The sequence below is a fragment of the Mastigoproctus giganteus genome, chromosome 13 (assembly GCF_048544385.1).
Source record: "Mastigoproctus giganteus isolate SK-2022 chromosome 13, ASM4854438v1, whole genome shotgun sequence".
NCBI classification, from domain to species: Eukaryota; Metazoa; Arthropoda; class Arachnida; order Uropygi; family Thelyphonidae; genus Mastigoproctus; species Mastigoproctus giganteus.
Genome location: NC_143587.1, coordinates 59,695,825 through 59,718,359, shown reverse-complemented (window position 1 = coordinate 59,718,359; position 22,535 = coordinate 59,695,825). Strand labels below are relative to the sequence as shown.

Genomic DNA, 22,535 nt, shown 5'->3' with positions numbered 1-22,535 from the left:
GCAAACAGATGGGCCACTATGTTGCACATCACATCAGAATACAACCTTGGTGTGCAGAACAAAATATCGCAATAGACCGCTAATCGCACTTTGTTACGAATGGGCTACAACAGTTGACTGCCACATCACATACCTTTGTTATCAGTGAAGAAAAAGAGAGCACACCTCCTGTGGGCACAGCAACACCAACACTGGACTATCGAGGATTGGAAAATAATTGCTTGGTCTGACTACTCGAAGTTCCTGGTGCATCATGTCGATGGAAAGCTCAGAATTTGGTGAAAACAATATGAATCCATGGACCCGTCATGTCTGACGGCTACTGTGCAAGGTGGTGGTGGGGCAGTGTTATGGTGTGAGGAATGTTTTCTTGGCACACGTTGGGTCCATTGATACCCATAGATTCGCATCTGAATGCCACACCATACCTAAACATCATTGCCGACTAAGTGCATCCATTCATGTTGACAGTTTATCCTCAGTCAGATGGTTACTTCCAGCAGGATAATGTGCCAGTGCACAAAGAACATGACAATGACTTTTCTTTGCTGCGGTGGCCTGCTCAGTCCACGGATCTCAATCCTATTGAACATCTTTGGGATGAGCTGGAAAGGGCTGTTCACTGCAGGCATACACCTCCGTCGAATCTCAAGGAGCTGCATGACACACTCATGTCTGCATGGTACTCCATTCCTGCACAATGTTTTCAGCATCTTGTTCAATCCATGCTTAGGCGAATTCAGGCTGTTTTGAAGGATATTTCCTTGAATGCATCCCATTTAAAATTTGCTGATGGTAACATTATCAGTTGGTCCCAATTTATAGAATTTAAAAATTCACTGAGACCACTGTAGTCACCTGTATAAAAGCAAAAACTCTTCCCTTTACCCAATTGTGTCCCCGGTTCACAAAGGGGGATCGAAGGGTGACACGAGTAATTACAGAGCAGTTAGTTTAACTTCTGTTCCAGGTAAAATAATGGAGTCACTGGTTAAAGATGCATTGCAAGATCATCTAGACAAGACTGCAGCAATAATTCAGACACAGAATTATTGACAAATTTGATTGGTTATTATGATGTGGTTACAAAGGAACTGGATGCAAAAAATAATTTTGATATCATATACTTGGATTTCAGGAAAGCTTTTGACACTGTTGTGTATGGAACACTACTGTACAAATTTGAGCAGAATGGTATTAAGGGTAAGTTGCTACAATGGATAAAAGGATGATTGAGTGGGAGAAGACAGAGGGTGGTAATTAATGGGTGCTGCTCTTTGTGGACTAATGTTATTAGTGGAGTCCCACAGGGTTCTGTGTTGGGTCCTCTGTTGTTCTGTATATTTATCAATGATATTGATGAAGGTATATCTTCATCAGGCTTAGTGTCGAAGTTTGCAGATGATACAAAGGTTGGCAGGGTTGTTAATGACAGTAATGGTAGTGTGTTACTGCAACAGGATCTAGAAAATTTGGGCAGATGGGCTGAGAAGTGGCAACTGAAGTTTAACCATGACAAATGCAAAGTACTGCATATGGGTAGAAGTAAACCCAGAGAAACGTACCAACTGTGTGGTACTACACTGAAGGTGGTAGAAAATGAAAAAGACCTGAGAGTTATTGTGCAGTCAGATATGAAGTTTTTTTGAGCAGTGCAGACAGACTGCCAGGGCAGTCTGTCTGCACTGCTCAAAAAAACTTCATGTCAATGATATATAGGAATTTTGCTAGCAGGGAGAAGGAGGTGATGTCCCTCTGTATAAGGCAATGGTCAGGCCATGCCTTGAGTACTGTGCAGGCCTGGAGGTCTCATTTTAGGAAGGATATAGATTTGCTTGAGCATGTACAGAGAAGGGCAACAAGATTGGTGAGAGGAATGAAGGGATCCTCTTACCAGGAGAGGCTTAAGTTCTGCAAATTGCAGCAGCTGGAGACTAGGCACCTGCGAGGTGATCTGATTGAGGTAATAAGGCCTTGAATGGGTTGAGCATGCTGAATTCTGATGGGATTCTTCCACTTGTTCAGATACGAACCTAAGGGGGCATAAATTGAAATTGAGAAAAGACAGATGTAGAATAGATGTGTGGAAATTTGCCTTTAGCCAGTGGGTGGTTAATTGCTGAAACAAACTTCCATGTGTCGTTGTGGAAGTTGTTAGGTTAAATAAATTTAAGGAGGAACTGGACAAACATTTATAAGGGATTGTTTTGTATTTTTTTTTTTTTTTTTTTTTTTGGCTGATGCTGCATAAGCTCAATACACCTGCTTTCTTGCATCACATGCCACTACTACTACTACCCTAATGATTGTTAAATTTTGAAGTAAATCCCACATCAATACACTGTGATCGCTGCTACCTAGTGGTTCTTTTATCTTCAGATTCTTAATGCATGAATAGTCACTGCTGATAATCAGTTAAAGAGTATTATGCTCCTTTGTTGCCTCTCTAACATGCTACTGTAGAAAACAGTCATCTAATAAATCTACAAAAGTCTTGCTAGTGTGTGGGTGACCAACCCACAAATTGTAGTCAATATCTAGAAAATTAAAATGCCATAATATAAGGCATTCTGATTTAGTAGCCCAGTTTATTTCCGTGTACAGTTGTTTTTTGTATTCACCAGTCATTAGGCCTTTAACATACCCCTACTGTCATTTTTCTTTCCCAGTGCTTATGTCACACTAGACTGATTCAACATTGCACTGGCCACCCTTGTCAACGGGATGCACTGCCTTAAATTTAATATGCTTTGTAACTAAGAGTAACCCCCCTCCTGTCCTGTCTATCTTTTCTATAAACATTGTACTTCTTGTATTCAAATTGTGCATTCCTTGTGTCTGAGTGATACCACATCTCCAATATCCCTACAATGTCTGCATTTGATGACTTGACCAGCACTTCAAATTCATCAAAATTATTCATTATGCTCCTAGCATTGGTGTACATGAAGTATGCATGCACCTCTTCGTACTCTTAGTTACCCTAACACAGCCATTTATTTACCTCTTGCATGATGAATCACAGCAGGCATTAGCATTAGTAGAGATATATGATGCAAGAAAGCAAGCTTATGAAGCATCAGCAAAAAAAAAAAAAAAAAAAACGCTCCCATTTCACCCCTCCGCTCGTTATAAGTATCTGTCCAGCTCAGCCTTAAATTTATTTAGGCTATCAACTTCCACAACAAAGGTTGGAAATCTGTTCCACCAACCAGCCACCTGCTGGTTAAAGGCAAACTTCTGCACATCTATCCTACATCTGTCTTTCCTCAACTTGAATTTATTCCCTCTCAGATGATTATTCTGAGCAAGAGGAAGAATTCTCAGCATTGAGCATGCTTAAACCATTCAGAGTTTATACACCTCAATCAGATCACCTCGCAGGTGCCTAGTCTCCAGACACTCTAATTTGCAAAATTTAAGCTTTTCTTCATAAAAGCTACCCTTTGTTCCATTCCCTAATCTTGTTTCCCTTCTCTGTACTCGCTCCAACAGCTCTACATCCTTCTTGAAATGAGGCCTCCAGACCTGTATACAGTACTCAAGATGCAGCCTGACCATTGCCTTATACAAGGGAATAATCACCTCCCTATCCCTGCTAGAAAAATTCCTGTATATCATTGATAAGACACCGTGAGCTACTCTTGCAGCCCGTCTGCACTGCTCAGAGAACTTCATATCTGACTGCACAATTACCCCCAGGTCCTTTTCATTCTCTACCACTGTCATTGTAGTACCACAGAATTGATACGTTGCTCTGGGGTTGCTGTTTCCCATATGTAGTACTTTACATTTGTCAATGTTAAACTTCATTTGCCACCTCTCAGCCAATCTGCTCAACTTTTCTAGATCCTGTTGCAGCAGCGTACTGTCATTAGTGTCCTTAACAACCCTGCCAATATTCGTATCATCTGCAAACTTGGACATTAAGCTTGATATACCATCATCAATATTATTTATAAATACAGAAAACAATGATGGACCAACACTGAACTCTGAAGGACTCCACTAATAACATTAGTCCATGATGAGCAATGTCCATTAATTACCACTCTCGGTCTTCTCCCCCTCAACCACCCCTTTATCCATAGCAGCAATTTTCCTCCAATGCCACACTACTCCAATTTGTGCAGCAGTCTTCCATGTGCAACAATATCAAAAGCCTTTCTAAGATCCAAGTATATAATATCAAAGTTATTCCCTGCATCCAGTTCTTTTGTGACTGCATCATAGTATCAAATCAAATTGGTCAGGCAAGACTTCTCCTTAACAAAACCATGCTGTGTCTGAGCTATAACTGAAATCTTGTCTAGATGATCCTGCAGTGCTTCTTTAACCAGTGCCTCCATTAATTTTCCTGGAACAGAAGTTAAACTCACAGGTCTATAATTACTTGTATCAGCCTTTGATCCTCCATTGTGAATTGGGGTCACATTTGCACATCTCCAGTCTATGGGTACCTCTCCTGAGTCCAAGGAAGCTCTCATAATTATGGCTAAGGGTTTGCTTACTTCCTTTGCTGCCTCTTTTAATATAACTGGATAGATCCCATCTACCCCAAGTGCCTTTCTTTTGTTTATCTTCAACAATTTCTCCTCCACCTTACTCTCAGTTATTACAAGATTATCTAGCTTACTTCCAGAATTGAATACACTTCTGGCATTCCCCTCCCCGAATAACTTCTCATGTGTGAATGTCGATGCAAAATATTCATTTAGTTTGTTAGCTACCTGAGCAGGATCATCAACAGTTGGACCATCGATATCAAGTGGACCAATCTGATTCATCCCCTTCCTTCTAGAGTTTACATAAGTAAAGAACTCTTTGCTGTTTTTCTTTGCATCCCTTGCCAAAGATTTCTCGTAATCTGCCTTCTCCTGCCTAACGTCCTTTGTAACTTGGTTACAAATCAATTTATATCTATCATAGGCTTCTGTGTCACATGTTAATTTATATGTATCCCCTGCATTTTTCTTCTCTGCCATATGTCTCATTAGTTCATCTGACATCCATTTAGGCCTAAACTTGAACAATATTTCTTAGTTGGTATGTAAAGCCAAGTAGCTTCCAAGATAAGTTCTTTGAATGCTTCCCATTTTGAATTTGCTGTTGGTAACATCATCAGTTGGTCCCACTGTATAGAATTTAAATACTGTCTCAGATCATTGTAGTAACCTTTATGAAAGCAATAACCCTTCCCTTTACCCCTGATGGTAGTTACCTCTTTGAGTAAATCCCACTTCAGCACACTGTGATCACTGCCACCTAGTGGTTCCTCTATCTGCAGATTCTTAATGCATGAAGAATTGCTACTGATAATCAAATCAAGCGTATTACTCCCTCTAGTTGCCTCCCTAACATGCTGATGTAGAAAACAATCATCCAATAAATCCACAAAAGCCTTGCTAGTGCATGAGTGACCAACCACAAATTCCAGTCAATATCTGGGAAATTAAAATCTCCCATTATAAGACTCTCTGATTTACTGGCCCACTCTATTTCCCTGTAAAGTTTCTTATTATACTCATCAGAGTCATTAGGTCTATAGCACCCTCCTACTCTCAATTTTGATCTCCCAATGCTTATGTCACACCAAACTGATTGGACACTGCACTGTCCAGCGAAGTCGACTGGCTTCACTTCCTTGGATTTTATGTGTTCCTTAATTAATAGCATAACCCCTCCTCCCTTTCTATCCTGTCTATCCTTTCTGTAGACGTTGTACTCCCCTAATTCCAGTTCTGCCTTCCTTATATCTGTGTGACACCTCGTCATTCACATGCCATTATTCACCACGGCATTCACATAAGGTATAAATTTCTTGGTGATTAGGCTCTTCTCGGTAGCATTCCATCTGTCCTGCTAAGTAGTAGGGTGGCATTTTGTTTCTTTTCTTGGCTGATTTCATTCAGGTTATTGATGGAGTGTCCAAGGATAGTTGCTGGTATGCCCATAGATAGACAGTAGTGGAGGCCCCTTTGAATAACCTCCAGATCAAGCGGTAGGACATCCGCAAGAACCTGAAGGGCTAGTTTGATAACTGTGCAGTATGCCCTTATAATAGCAAGAAGAATGATGTGCTGGATTGTTTCCAGTTTATGTTTGTTGTTATAAAGAGTTGCCCTGCGAAACCTGACCCCAGATCCATATGTTATGAAGGGAAGGTAGATTGATTTGTACAGAACCTTAAGGGTGTGTCGATTCAATCCCCAATCACGACGACTCACCCGTGGAATGAGAGCAGTTGTAGTTTCTCACTTTTGTGTGGAGGTGTGCAAGATGCAGAGAAAAAGTGAGCTTAGGATCAAGTACTATTCCCAGTAGTTTTAACGTGAAAACTAGCTTGTGGTTTGGCCTTGAAGTTTGATAGTGGGGTTTCTAGTAGGCTGCAGTGATACCTTCAGGAGAATGGATTGTGTCTTTTGGGGTGAGAGTCTTAGCTTGTGTAGGGCTGCCCAGTCCTGAAGGATTTCAAGTGCCTGGTTTCCTCGAGCCTCCAGAGAAGCTCTGCTGTCAGCCTCAATGGAGATGGAGACATCATTGGCAAAAGTTTGTATAGCTACAGGACCTAGGTCCAGTTCAAGGAGCTCATCCAGGACAATGTTCCACAGAAAAGGACCAAGGACAGAACCCTGGGGGCAACCTCTGTTGATAGACCTGGTGATTCTTTGATACGTTGAGGAGATTGTAATTTTACTATTTCATAAGTAGTTTTGGATGAATTTGTATAAATTTAGTGGAACATTTGCTTGCCTAATTCTGCGAAGAATTTTTGCCCACCAGAGCCTGTCGAAGGCTCCAGCAAAATCTATTGCTATTAGTTGGTAATATTTGCAGGTATAAGCTGAGACTTCGGAGATGATCCTTTGCAGTGCGTCTTCTGTGCAATGCTCCGGTCGAAATCCAAACTGGAAGTTGGACTGGAGCCTGGCTTTGGTATATAATGGTCTTGGAGCCATACTAGGAGTAGACGTTCAAACAGTTTACTGACCATGGATAAAAGAGCAATGAGTCAATATGACTCTGGTTGTTGGAGCAGTTTAGACGGATTTTTCATGATCAGCTTTATGTTGGCGTTTTTCCATTCTTCTGGGAAAGCTCCATGAGACAAGCACTTATTGAAGAGATTGAGTAGAAACTGGATGTTGATTTCGGCGGTCTTTTTAAGGACTTTGGGTTCAATCAGGTCTGGTCCAGGGAATTTCCTCTCCTTCATTTTAGTAAGAGCCTGCTGCGGTTCATTGGTGGTAAATTGGTCTTCTACAGCATTGTTGAAGTAGATGTTTTCCTGGCATATTTCTTGCTGTTGTGCTGTCAGGAGGTCAGTATCAATGTCAAAATTGGGGGTCCAGAATATTGGCCATAGATTGCGCCCTCAATGTAGTCATAGTACCCTGGGGGATGAGAATGGATTGGATAACTTTGCCCCTAAGGAGCTTGTTGGTGGTGATGCAGTACCCCCCCCCCCCACCAGTAAGCTCAGCATGAAGTTTCTTTTATTTGTTAATTTAAAAGTTGTTTTCTTTTAAATATACCATTTCCTGTGATAATTGAACAGTGATTTAATTGGCCATTAAGTTACAGAAAATTTTGAACTGATGTAACTTTTTTTTTTCTGTGTTAATGTCTAATGATGCACTTTAATGTTAATTTTTTTTTACCTTTCCTGATGCTGTTGATATGCTTCTTGATTACAGGTGTGGATGGAATAAAGATACCCAACCGTTTCTTTGGGCTGGTTGTAGTGCTTTGGTAATGCATGCTGGCTACTATCAGATAGGTTCACACATCTAAACAAAAAGTGCACAGCTTATAAGCTGTGCACTTTTTGTTAATCACATAAAAATTAGACAACTTGTAACAGCTAACTAGACAAGAAAAAAAAGAAACATTCTAAAATACAAATAAGTATTTAATAAATAAAAATGTAAATTTTTAGTTATTAAGGTAAGGTAAAAAATATATATAAACTTTTTAAGTTAATAATAAAATCTGATAAGAACTGATAAAATAAATTATTAAAAGCGGTAAAAAAGACAAAGTAGTTTTTTGGTTTAAAAGTATGCTTTGAAAGTAGTGTTTGTTTTTTTAACTTATTGAAAAAGCGGCATGCTTTGAAAGCTACTCTTTATGTCTGCTTTATCACTTTTAATAGTAGATTTTATCAGTCTTTATCTGATTTTATTAGGTTTAATTTTAGTGTATATATATTTACCTGCTTTAATTTTTATTTGCATTTTTAATTATTATATATTTATTTCATTTTAGAATTTTTCTTGTGTAGTTTGTTGTTAAAGTAATTTTTATATGATATGTTACCCAATACCCAAGACCTTTTTTGCCACCATTTTTAACTACAGTAGGGTCTCAGAGTATGCAATGGTTAGGTTCCTTATATCCCCACATAAGCAAGAATTTGCCTACTCACAAGTTGGGTTTCTTCCCCCCCCACAGAAAACTATTTATACTATGGTTAAACTAGGCGAGTTCTATAAACCATTGCATGTGCTTACATAAACTTTTTATTTGTATAAACTGAATGTACATAAATCTTACAGTCAGTATGAATCTGTTCTCATAAAAGGTGCACCTTTAGGGGAGGTTGTGTTTAGGCAAAAGGCTACACACACGCACACACACGCGCACGCACACACGCGCACGCACACACACGCACACACGCACACACGCACACACACACACACACACACACACACACACACACACACACACACACACACACACACACACACACACAGAACAGAAGTGGATGTGCTAGTGTTTATTGCCTCAAACAACTAATAAAACTAACGAGGTGTGAAGGGTCTTTAGTTTTATTGGTTGGAACAATTAAGCACTGCTGCATCTGCTTAAATGCCTCGTGTGTGAAAGTAGCCAAAGATGCATTATCTGAAAGAAAAGCCAATACTGTGCATTCATGCACTGTAACTTCAACCTTCCTCTTTCCAATCCATCCCTTCCCCTCTCATGCATAGTTGACTGCCATCATAAAATAGATACGCTGTAATTACAAGCCATGAACATAAGTATGAATAAGGGGACAGTCACTTATGAGTGGGATCGCATATTCTGAGTTCACATACTTTGAGACCTTATTATTGCTTTTTTATATTGGCTACAGTAAAAAAATTGCAATGAAGTTGTAAGCTTCTCTGGCCCCAGCTATACAAAATACAAATGGAAATTTATTTATTTTTTTATAACAGGCCCTACTTGAAGAAGAGAAGTTTACAGTGATCATGATAATTTTTAAGAGATCTTAGGATTCTTATGATAATAAAAAAAAGTGTATAGTCTCTGTAATATCAAAAACTGTTTCATATCAAAGAAGTTTATTAAGTTTACCAAATGTTTATATTTACAGTAATGCTTGCAGTGGGGGTAAAAGAATCTACGGTATTCAATAATATCTTTACTGGACTGAACCTCTTAATAGTATTGTTTGTTGTTATTGCTGGTGCTCTTAAATCAGATCTCCATAACTGGAACCTATCACCAGAAGAGGTATGTTAAAAGGAAAATCTTTCTATTTGCAATTATTCATATGATAAAAAAAATAGTGTGCCCAAAAAGACCTTTACTTTTACAAATATCAATAATTTGAACAACAAGGGCTAAATATTTGCAGTTTGCATTGATGTAATCATTAACTCAAAAAAGTACTCCCACCAATTTATTAATTTCCTTATTTTTAGCATTTATTACTATATTTATTTCAGAATTAAGCATTTCCTTTTATGTTAGCATTTATTTATTTTTTATAGATACATTTTTGCCACATTGTTATACCTGCATGAGCACTCTTGGTGACTAAGAAAGTGAAACCAGCCTTTATTCAGCCTTGTGCCACACATTAGATATGTCCAATAGTGTGACAACATGGACCTTGGTGTGAGGATGCAGGCATCATTGACAGCAACTTGGCCACAGGTCGTGGAATGCAAACAAGAAAAATCGTGGCAGTTATTTTGGTTGGATGAGGAAGGGATCTAAGATATATGCTGATCTGGCTGTCAGGAAATGTTGCATTGAGTGATATTTTATGTGAACAAATAACTTGATTATCTCTGCTTACCAAAAACTCAGGCAAAGAAGGGAAAGTGCTCCCCTTTATTTTTTTATTTAATCTCAATAGTTAAATAGATCATTAGCATTAGTTCAAGCATATGATGCAAGAAAGCCAGATTATACGGCATGAGCCAAAAAAAAAAAAAAAAAAACTTCACATTTCACTCAATCCGGTCACTCCAAATGTTTGTTCAGTTTAGCCTTAAATTTATTTAAGCTATCAACTTCTACAACAATAGATGGAAGTCTGTTCTAGCAATCAACTACCTGCTGGCTAATGGCAAACTTCCGCACATCTATTCTACAACTGTCTTTCCTCAATTTGAATCTATGCCCCCTCAGGTTCTTAATCTGAGCAAGTGGAAGTATCCCATTAGCATTGAGCCTGCTCAAACCATTCAAGGCCTATACACCTCAGTCAGATCACCTTGCAGGTGCCTAGTCTCCAGATGCTGCATCTTGCAGAACTTAAGCCTCTCTTGGTAAGAGCACCCTTTGCTCCTCTCACCAATCATGTTGCCCTTCTCTGTACTTGTTCTAGCAACTCTACATCCTTCCTAAATTGAGGCCTCCACACCTGTATGCAGTACTCAGGATGTGGCCTGACCATTTCTTTGTACAGTGGGATAACCTCCTTATCCCTGCAAAAAAAATTCCTGTATATCATTGACAAGACCCCATCACACTAACTCTACCAAAGTTACACAACTTACATTATTTCACCCTCTGTGCACATGGTACAATAAAATCTCTATTACTTATCTTTCAGGGCCTTGCATTTAATATGACAGTGAGTTGCTATTTCAGTTACAATAAACATGTGTTGATTATGCTTGAGAGAGCATTCTGGCTTCAATTAACAATTGGTAGCTAAGTTGCAATGTCTGTATTTGCTACGAGGGAGGAAAAAAAGCCATATCCAATGGAATTTCTGATGTAATTCATACTCTGATTTACCTTTAGGATTAATTCTAGTTCACATTAGTGATCAGACCACTTTGCAGCCATGTTGTCTCTTTGTTTCATAAACAAGCACAACTTGGCACTTATTCTGATATCTCTAAAATTTATTTTTCCTTTAGAAGTATTCTAAAGGAAACATTTCATTCTTTCAACTTTTCTTCAACTCATTCTTGGAGTAGTTTTTGGTACTGGTAGTACTTTTTTAGCAGTTGCACACTTTTTTAACACTAGATTTGGTAGCTCCACTGCCAAGTTTTTTGTTATTTCTTTATATGTATGATCTTCCTCACAAAGTGTAACTGCTTTACTACATGGATCAGTTCTTTTAATTGCCTTTGTTGTTATTTTATAAATTTAACACACAAAATAGTAAAAATATTTTAAGAATAACTTTACATTCCAGAATCAATGTATCATGCATAACTAATCATAAAATAATGCATCATGTAAAAATAAATTGCACCTGATTGGATACTGGCAGTGTTGTGACACAAAGAAGTGATCATGCAGATATGACAGATGCAGCCATTGAAATGTATACATTAAATGGAAATAAAATATTGAAAATTAATGACATGTATTGACCAAAAATTATTTGTATTTCATTAAGTAGCATTTTTTTATTTTTTATTTTGCAATAATACTTTAAATATACAAATAATTAATAGCTGTCAGATATACTTGTAAAACATGAAACAACTGAAAAATTGGAAGAATATTTAAATTAGAATAAAAGCAGAACATGTCCAGAATTATGTTCCCAGCTTAACCAGTTAACATTGTTTATTAAAGATAATTTTGTTTGATTTTAAGTAAATATTCTGTTTCAGTCGTTGCTGGAGTCATACTTCTTCCAAGCAAATGGTCTCTTTGTAAATATTCTGATACAAACTTTTGATGCAGTAAAATAGTATGTTTGAAGCCTTCCTGCCAAACTGTAGGCAAGAAATAAGGTGTGGATGACAATATACCTCCAGACTACAAACCTCAGATTTATTGGAATACAACCTGCTCTAACCAGTGGTGCTTTTTCTGTGCCTTTTGCATGGGAGCATGTACAGGAGTGATATAATTCAGTTAAAAACAAGCTTTTTGACATCTAGTGACCAGTGTTACTACTGGAACTATTGTAGAACTATTGTGGATGTTGTGCCATATGTCACCTGGGGCAGTGGTGCACAAACTTATTTTGTTCGCGACCACCTTTATCACATATAAAATTGACGTGACCCCTCAATGTAAACTCCGAGGGAGGATAACCAGATTTTTAGAGAAGAAAAATGACATTTTATAAATTATGTAGTACAAAATTTTATTTGAGTACTGAGAAAGGAATAAACAATTGCTTCCTTTTTAATTTGCACATTAAAATAATTATTTAATATTTTAATTGAATACAGCAAGAACAGATCAAATTCTTATTCTTCAATTAAGATTACAAAACAATTAAAAATGAACAATTACAAAACAAAACAATTAATGAGAAGAATGAGCCTGGATAACTGATAATATTTGGATACAACATTTGAAATTGCTGATCTTGGGTCATCTTCTGGATGGTCATCAAGTCTGGAATGCTATTTTGTTTTTATAGCTGTTAATTTTGAGAAACAAACCTCATATAAATATGTAGACCCAAAAGGTAGCAATATTTGTATTGCCATTTTCGATAATTCTGGATACTCATCTCGAAGAGATAGCCAAAATTTTTCACAAGTAGTCTTGAAATGAGCAGGTAATATTCGTCAGACAACAGGTCAATAAGATCTTTTGCTCAGTGGTCATTTTGGGACATGAAAATTTTGGGAAATTTCAAAAGCGTAGGGATCACGAATCCAATACAACTTTTTTTCTGGAGATACATTAAATCATTTAGAAAAAATTTCTTAATTAGCATTGTTATGTGGGTGGCAGTGATACCACTAAATTGTAAAATGTCAATATTATTGCTATTAACGAAATCAGAAAAGCATGGGAACATTTCAGTATTATTACGCTGAAATTCAATTTTCCAAAGGTTAAGTTTATTTCTGAAAGTTTCTATTTTATCACTGAGTATTAATATATATTTGTTCCCTGTCCTTTGAAAGCTTAAATTTAAATCATTAAGTTTTTGAAATATATCAACAAGGTAGCTAAGTTTTCCAAGCCATTTTTGATTTGTAAACAATTGAGCAAAGTTCTGATCTGTATCTGATAAAACAATAACACTTCATGTTTGAGACCACGAAGGATCCCATTCCATGAAAAGGTATAGTGAAAAGTCTGCTATTTAAACTTCTACTTTCAATAAAGTTGATAACACTTATTGCATCTTTCAAAACTTCGTGCAAATAAATTTGCATTTCCTTCACTACTAATGCTTCCCTATGTATAATGCAATGATTAAAAGCTTTAATAGAAGCAGTTTCCGTTACTTTGCCTTTTAAACCTTTATTTTCTCCTGTTAATGTAGCCATCAATACAAATTGAAACACAGTTGTTCCATGATAGATCATTTGTTTGAAAGAAAATATTTATAACATCAAAATCTTCTCGCCAATCATTCTTCCTTCCAAAGCTTTGCAAAATAGAAAATCCTCCAATATATCGCCTTCGTAGCAGTATCCGACATATACAATAAGTTGAGCAAGGTTTGAAATATCTGTGGATTCATATAACTGTATTGCAAAAACTGGACTTTCTCTCAATCGATTTTATAAATTGAATTTCATAACTGTAATATGCCGCGAGACTGTCTCTGGATAGAGGAATGATTTAAATCATTGCTGTACTTTTCGCCATGCATAATTGAAATAATTTGTATTGCAGCAGGGAGAATGCATTGAATTATGAAGCAGAATAAAGCTTGTGTGCAACACTTGCTATATACATTTACTGCTACTGCACATTCGCACCTCTGGCCTTTAGGCAATACAGTACAGGCTATTTAAGAATTTGTGCTGCTGTAGGAAGCAGGAAATAAGGGCTAAAGGGATTAATTGAATAGTACTTCCAGGATCACTCAGTGTTTGAGTGGTACTGAGAAGTATTAATACATACTGAGAAGTTGCACTAGTCAGCTGTTTTCTTTGCATCCATAGCTGTTGAGCAAAATTAAGGCGTATCCCTGGGGCGGTAGGCAGTAGGGTTCATTCGTATCTCAGACTTAGTTCGAGTAGCAAGGGCCCTACACCTACAATATTGAAAAAGTTATTTTAACAACAGGTTTTTAGCTTTTATGTACACAAAAAATAAACTTATTTAAAAATTTCTGCAACCCCTCTGGGGGCATGCCCCACAGTTTGTGCACCACTGACCTGGAGCCTCGACAAGCTGCTTTCATTCCATTTGTTCATTGCCAGCTTTCTGGTTCCCCTCATGATTGCTTTCCTCTCTCCTTTTCAGTGATTCTTTGCCAGGTCTTCCTTTTTTTCCCCTCCTACCATTAGGTTTTGTTCACTGTTATTCTTGTGTCTTCTTAAGATGTGTCCTAGCCAGTTCCATCTCTTTGATTTTATGAAGTATGAGATGTATTGCTCTGTCTTATTTCTTTGTTATATTTTCTATTTTTTTCCAGTGTACTCCTATTATTTTTCTTAAACTTATATTCGTCCACTGGTTTAGTCTAACCTCTCTTGTTTTCTCATTGGCCATGTTTCTTCTGCATTGGTAAGTGTTGTACTAACTAAAGTATTAAACAATTTTATTTTTGTTTTTAGTGTACTTACTTTGTTTTCCATATTTTTATTCAGTCCATTAAATTCTGGATGCTCTTCCTTTTCTTCTACTATTTCTGTTTCTATTTTTCTTTCTTTATATATTATATTGCCTAAATATAAATGTATACGAGTATATATTTTGGATTAACAACTATATACTATATCTCGTATATTTATTTATATATAACTGCCTAAATATACAGAGCCATCAGTTTCCTCTGTACATTCTCCATCTATGTAAAGCTCTCTAGAGTTATATCATTTATTATTATTATTTTAGCTTTATTTATATTTATTTGAAAATCCACTTTTCATATATTTCTTTAATTTTGCTAAGTTTTGATTGCAAATCTTCTGTTCTGTTTTGAAGTTCTTAACTGTGAGATGAGTATGGTGTCATCAGCATATTCCAGGTCTCCTAATTTTCTATTTTTTATCCAACCGATCTTTTATTGAATCAAATTAACTTCTATAATATCTGTATTTGCTTTTTTTCATTACCTAGTCCAGTATTATATTAAACAGTGAAGGCATGGGTTTGTTTGTTGTTTGTTATTTGGATTTTAGGAGCATTAGCAACTAAGGCCATATTGCTCCGGGGATATGCGGTGGTCATTCCCTGACCTTTCCACATCCTCCGTATTTGGTGGTGACGGGCTCAAACACCCAATCTAACCTTGAAAATTATTGTGGTATTCATATTTATTTTGTTCTTCAGTGTCATATGTTTGGAATATGTTACTATTACAGTGGCTTTTATACATTTTGTCTTAAATCTGGCTTCCAACAATTTTTCATTTATTGGTTCCCATTCAATAAGTGATTGCTTTGCTATTTTAGTTAATATTAACACAACTTCTTCTCGATGCTTGTTATCTTTTTTGCCTTGAGTATAAGATTTTTTTTTTCTGGTTTTCTATTTTCCCCCTCTGTCCATCTTGTTTCATTTAGTCCTAACATCTTCAATTATCTGTTCATTTCTTTGATTACCAGAACTTGTTTCTTTGTCTAATAGAGTGTTCTTACATTCCAGATTCCTATGTTAATTATTTATTTGGAATTCAGAAAAAGGTTCCCACCCTTTAACATTCTTGCAACTTTGGTCAATGGGCTTCATATCTGCATTACTACTACTTCTCTCCTCTCCTCTCCTCTCCTCTCTCATGGCCACATACAAATTTTTAAGCTTTTCTTGTTTTCTTTAGCAATTTTCTTCTTATGTAAATTGCTTACTGGGCCATAGCATAACTCTCCTCCTTTTTACATGCTTGGGAATGACGACATAACCCACTCTGCCATAGTTCATTGCTGATCATCAAGAATCAGCATAAAAATTATCTCAACTCATTCCTCATCATAGCAAAAATTTCAAACCCTTCTGAAGCTTCATGTGGTAACAGAAAAGCAAATTAATAATTCCTGACAACATATAGGTAAATGGTTTCTGGGTGGATTCCCTTCAAATCAGTTGAAACTCTTATCTAACTTCTCTGACAAGTTATGTTCTACTGTTGTCTCCTCCCTAATACTTGATTACAACTCTGCATGTAGTATTTAAGGGATTCAGTCACTCTTCTTCAGAAATTGTCTTAGTAAATTGGTGTCATCGTATGTTCTGGTATCTTCCTGGACTATATCAAAATTTCAAAGATAATAACACCACTATTTAAAAAAAAGTACATTCTGGAACATGTATTACGTAACCTCCCCATGACAGAAATTGACATATTTCTATTTCTATTATTGCTTGTAAAGATTTATAAAACCAGTATACAAATGCAAAATTTTGAAATATTATATAATTATAAATAATTTGTTATTTTACATAACTTTAGGTGAAGGAAGGCTATGGCACGGGTGGATTTTTTCCTTATGGTGTTAGTGGCATGATGTCAGGTGCTGCAACATGTTTCTATGGATTTGTTGGTTTTGATATCATAGCTACCACAGGTGAGATAATGAATCTTAGTTATGGAGATTTATTTTATTTTCTTTCTGACCACAAATCACAAGGTTATAACAGAAGTAGTAAGTAAAATATTCTCTGTAACAGTATATTGATTTTTCCTTACCACTCATTTGGAGAGGTCTAGGTTCCAATCCAGTGAGAAAATGGAAGAATTCTTAATGACATCAATTGGAGATGTAGTTAGCTGATTTCAGGTGGAGGAAATTGAGTTATTCTGTGTTTTTCAGCCTGTACAACATGCAAACTGGTTTGTGAACACACACTGTGTACAGAAACGATACACACAGTGCATAATTTAGATGCTGTTGCATCATACGAGTATAAATAATAACAACAATAGCAGAAAATAAAATATAATTTAATATATACAATATGACCTGAATAAAGTAGCCCAAAGGGGTGTCTATAGCACAAATTTTAATGTGCATGCACTTGAACTGGGTCTGCCATTTTGTAAAAGCAAATCTTTTCCTAAATTTTGAATATGTAGAGAATGTTGTAGAGAATTTTCTTTCTCATGTGGAAATTGATGGTTCATGTGGAAAATTACTTTCTTCAAGAATGATCTCACAGAAAGACAAAAACATCCATTCAAACTAGATAGCTCTGCAAGGATTGCTTTCTTTTGGGGATGATCTCACAGTTGACAGAGAAACATATTGGTTGGGATCAGTATCCCACTGGGTAAAAATCTTCAGTGCAACATTAAATAAACTACCAACACACTTATTATTCCTCAATAAGGTTTCCTTAAGAGTAGTTTACAATTCAAGGAACAGCAGGCAGGGAATATGCTATTGTAGGAAGTACCAAGATTCCAACTATAAAACACAAGATGTTAGAATTCCCAACAAGCTTGAACTGATGTAAGGCCAAGGTTTTCAAGGAGAGAGTAGCAGCAAATGATGCAAGGAAGCAAGCTGATAGATACAGCATCAGTAAAAAAAACACTTCCCACATCACCTATCTACTTTGATAATTTGTCTAAGCTTTCCTTGAATTTATTCTTACTACCCACTTCCACAACATCAGATGGAAGTTTGTTCCAACAATAAATTACTGCCTGGCTGGAAACAAATTTTTGCACATCTATCCTACAACCATGACTGCAGACTCTGGTTCAGAAATAGAGATATACAATATACAAAGTGGTAGTGATTCTGAAGCAGATCCTCAGGTAGCCCTTAGGATCTGCTTCTGTGTTTTGTTACCTATAAAGAATGTTGGACTTTATGTATGTTCACTATTCTGGATACTTTTTCCTCCCATCCTGGAGAGATAAGGTAAGGTGTTAGTTTATTTTTATTTTTTTTTTTTAAGCTCCACTTTCTTTCCCCCACCTGTAATTTATTTGGAGTGTGTAAGATTATTTTGAAGAATAATTCCTTTGAGTAATTGTTGCTCAATAATAAGTTTTTTATCCTGTTCTTTTCTGGTCCTAACTCTATAGGACTGCAGGATGAAGGGCCTGAACCCAGGCTCTGGCCCTTCGCTGTGTTGGCCTTGACACTTTGGGAGGAAGTTTGGAATAAAATTTCAAAACTTTTTTTTATGTCATTGGATTTGCAATATGCTGATGGTTATTCCATTTTCTGCCTTCTTCACAAGCATATCCAAAGTTACTTTCTTCCAGCTCAATGGCAAAGCTTACAACCTTGTGAATGTTGTTTTTGTAGGAGCAGAACTCTTCTAAATACTCCTTGTTGTGATGTCATACAAGGAAGTCAGGAAGTAAAATATCATCACCAAACTGGACCCACAGCTTAGGGGTCGCCTTGGATTCTGCGTGTGCCCTAAAGACCTCAGATAGAAGAGATGGAGGAATGGTATGCTCCCCATGCTTAACATTTATTTAGCATACTTGTGTGATTCAGTTATGCCCTTCACTTCTCATATCAGCTTTTTTTTCCCTTTTAAATGTTTCATTTTTCTTTTTTGGTAGATAGTTTATTTAATAAAATTTGTGTAGCTAATTTATTCTTTCTGATCCTCAGTTTAATTTATCGTGTTGCCCTTGATCTGTCGATAGTGTTTGAGAGCTCAAAATCCATCTCAGTTGATGAATAACAAATTATGATTCATTTTATCTTAAAATTTTGTTGTGTTTTTGTTAATCTTTATAAGAGGTACAGGTCGACGATCAGTAATCCAGCCACCGCTAATTCGGACATAATTTCAACGAACATAATTTCTAATTTCCTGGGTCGGTGCACCGACCTGCCACTACTGTTTTAGTGGCATTGGTTGTAACATCAGCTGTTGGCACGAACTCGTAAACATTGAACCCAGATGACCTTCATTCCCACTTGTTTTTCTGCATTTATTATTATAATCTGCTCACATTTAGCCCCAGCCATGGTTCCAATGCGTAAAGGAAGTGCCTTTCGTGGTGTAAAGTGCAAACACCGTACATTGTCCATAACAGATAAAGTTGAACTTCTGAAAAAACTCAACAGCGATGTGTCTGTGAGAAGTTTAACTCTGCTTAATTGTAAATTCCAGCAATTTCTCTCAGTTCCTCTTATCTCAGCAATTTTCTTTTAGCCATTCCTTTTTAGATTTTTTTTTTTTTAACAGCACACTTATACAAACTTGCAGAAAAACACAACTCAATATGATGGATTATACAGCACACTAACGAACTTGTTTTAACAAAATCTCTAACAATGCTCACAAACTTATTGCGATGTTTGAGAGTTTATTTTATCGTAATTAGTTTTATTGCAGCGCTCACCACACATGCAATAAACTAATCACAAACGACCTTCATATGTATGCCGTAATAGCATCATACATATGTGGCCGACACGGCTTCTCAAAAAATAATTTAGCCAACATATGTGGCCATGTTAGCCACATATATGTGATATAAAAAAAGACTTTTTTTAATATATTTTAAACGAAAAAACTACAACACTGACATTACAATATTTATTTTAGAATTACTAACCAAATTATTTCCTAAATATGTTTTGGCCCCTGGGGAATTTCTTTTTAAAACTAGCTTAGCAGTCAACATGTTAAAGGTAGAAGGACGTGGTTAGCTGTTGGGTAAAATTTATGTGCTAAAATAACCACTGGTGATCCGGCAAACTCACTAATCTGGCACCCCACAGGTCCCAATGCTGCCGGATTAGTGATGGTCGACCTGTATAATATTTAATTTATAATAGGCATTCTTTAATTTGAACATTAGTAAGTTGCGTACTATCCATTAAATTGTTTTATCTGTTTTACAGGAGAGGAAGCAAAAAATCCTCAAACAGCAATTCCAATCAGTATTGTGCTATCACTGACCTGTGTTTTTTTGGCTTATTTTGGCGTATCTTCAGTTCAGACATTAATGTGGCCATATTATGATCAAGATAAAGCAGCACCTCTACCATATGTTTTTGATATGATAAAATGGCCAGTAGCAAAGTGGATTGTATCAATTGGTGCTCTAGCAGGATTGTCAACAAGGTAAGGGATTTGTCATTTGAACGAACTCTCATCTTAGTTGTCTCCCGGGCTTTCACCCATATACACCTAGTTCTTAACTGTGAGTTGCAACTGTAACCATGTTCAACGGGTTAGTATATAAATCATTGCAAAACACAACGTCAACTCAAATAATAAAACAAAATATAAAAAGAATGACCATTTGGCCTCTCGGCGGGGATGGCATCCCCATCCCTACCCCACCACAAGGAGGTAGGTAACCCTATCCAGTAATTAGTACCCTATGTCAAAGACATTCTTGCTACACTCAACAAACATGCCGAAGTAATCTTTGTTATTACAGAGCTCCACCAATGTGGAATGAGAGAGAGTGGGCATCCCTCTCTCCAACCTCACTCAGAGGTCCAGATATTGTGGACAGTCAAGCACAATGTGAAGACCAGTTTCTGGCTCTCCACAAGAGCACAATTCTAAGGTCACAAACCACAAGGTAAGGGATATTTGGAAATGGTTTGGGAAAAATTAAGAGAGTGAAGCACTTAGAGCAAATTGAGTTAAAACAAAAACTTGTAATACATGATTAGCTTTGAATATGAGGGTTTTCTGGATGCTGGGTTTTCTTGAATTGGAGTGCCAGGCTTAAAATATACAAAAAATATGAAAATTTTGACAAATAAAGGAAAAACATTTCCCTTTTCCACTGTTTTACTTTGAAATGTAGGAATGATAGGTTGTTAAATGCTGATTATTTTTCCTCATCAGAAAAAAAATAATCAGCATTGTCTGGGAAAGTTGGGGTAGCTGTAGAGATACAAGCTCCAGAAGTTGATGGTTGAGCCTCAGTAACTGACGAGGTTTTCTTAATGGCAATTTAAAGAAACAAGCCTTGTAACTTTGTTTTTGTAAAGTTTGTGTCTGTGTCTCTTTATATTTTAGCCTTTCTTATAGGAAAAGTTCATGAATTTTATGAAGACATTATATTATAATGTCGAAACAAGTTGAAACAAAAGTTGAAACAAGTTGAAAAAAGTTGTTGAAACAAGTACAGGTTACTGTTGAAAAAAAAGCCGTGAATTAGGGTTGAATTTGAAAGTGTCTGCAATTCTGCCCAGACACGATAGGAGGGAGTATATGATGAGAGCCCTGTCGATCAATTCGGCCCTGGAAAGATTGTACAAGGCTCAAGGGGTAGAATTTTTTTCAGCCTGGTCTGTACTTGTTAACAGGAGAGACTGCTTCTACAGAGATGGGATACGCTTAAATAGAAAGGGTGCAAGAATGTTTGCTGATGCTATCGAGGCAGTGTTAGGTGGGTCGGAAAACTGCTAGATTGGGGGATACAAGGACTAATAGATTAACAGTAGCCACTGGCAGAGGTGAAAGTGATTCTTGCACTGCTTCTATTGGAATGAGCCACAGCCTGGAAAATAAGATGCAGGATCTTTCAGAGACTGCTGGGAATCATTGTGGTACAAGTAAACACATGGGTTGTGTTAGGATAGCTAAGAAAAAGAACAGGTGTATGTATACTTGCATGTACACCAATGCTAGGAGTTTAGAAAATAAATTTGATGAATTTGAGGTATTGCTCAAAACATCAAAGGCAGATATTGTGGGGATTTCAGAGACGTGGTGTCACACAGATATAAGGAATGCAGAACTGATTTTTGGGGAGTACAATGTCTACAGAAGGGATAGACAGGATAGGAAGGGAGGAGGGGTTATGCTATTAGTTAAGAAATACATAAAATCCAAAGAAGTGAAGCCAGTCGACATTGCTAGACAGAGCAGTGTCGAGTCAGTTTGGTGTGACATAGGCATTGGGAGATCAAAATTGCTATAGGCCTAATGACTCTGATGAGTATAATAAGAAATTGTACAGGGAAATAGAGTGGGCCAGTAAATCAGAGAGTCTTATAATGGGGGATTTTAATTTCCCAGATATTGACTAGAATTTGGGGGCTGGTCACTCACACACTAGCAAGGCTTTTGTGGATTTATTGGATGATTGTTTTCTATATCAGCATGTTCGGGAGGCAACTAGAGGGAGTAATACTCTTGATTTGATTATCAGTAGTGATTCTTCAAGCATTAAGAATCTGCAGGTAAATGAGCCACTAGGTGGCAGTGATCACAGTGTGCTGAAGTGGGATTTACTCAAAAGAGGTAACTACCATTAGGGGTAAAGGGAAGGGTTATTGCTTTCATAAAGGCGACTACGATGAACTGAGACAGTATTTAAATTCTATACAGTGGGACCAACTGATGATGTTACCAACAGCAAATTCAAAATGGGAAGCATTCAAAGAACTTATTTTGGAAGCTACTAGGCTTTACATACCAAATAAGAAATATTGTTCAAGGTTTAGGCCTAA

At 36.8% G+C, this 22,535-nt stretch overlaps 1 protein-coding gene across 3 annotated transcripts in view; it reads left to right on the top strand.

The window, feature by feature from the left end:
* Nucleotides 1–22,535, top strand: part of LOC150076090 (cationic amino acid transporter 2-like) — a 259,400-nt gene that overhangs the window by 124,855 nt on the left and 112,010 nt on the right. For all 3 annotated transcript variants that reach the window (XM_090387002.1, XM_090387001.1, XM_090387000.1), the window contains exons 6-8: nucleotides 9,383–9,522; nucleotides 16,586–16,700; nucleotides 19,959–20,181. In XM_090387002.1, the coding sequence (XP_090243128.1) occupies nucleotides 9,383–9,522; nucleotides 16,586–16,700; nucleotides 19,959–20,181 (478 nt within the window). The remainder of the gene's footprint in view (nucleotides 1–9,382; nucleotides 9,523–16,585; nucleotides 16,701–19,958; nucleotides 20,182–22,535) is intronic.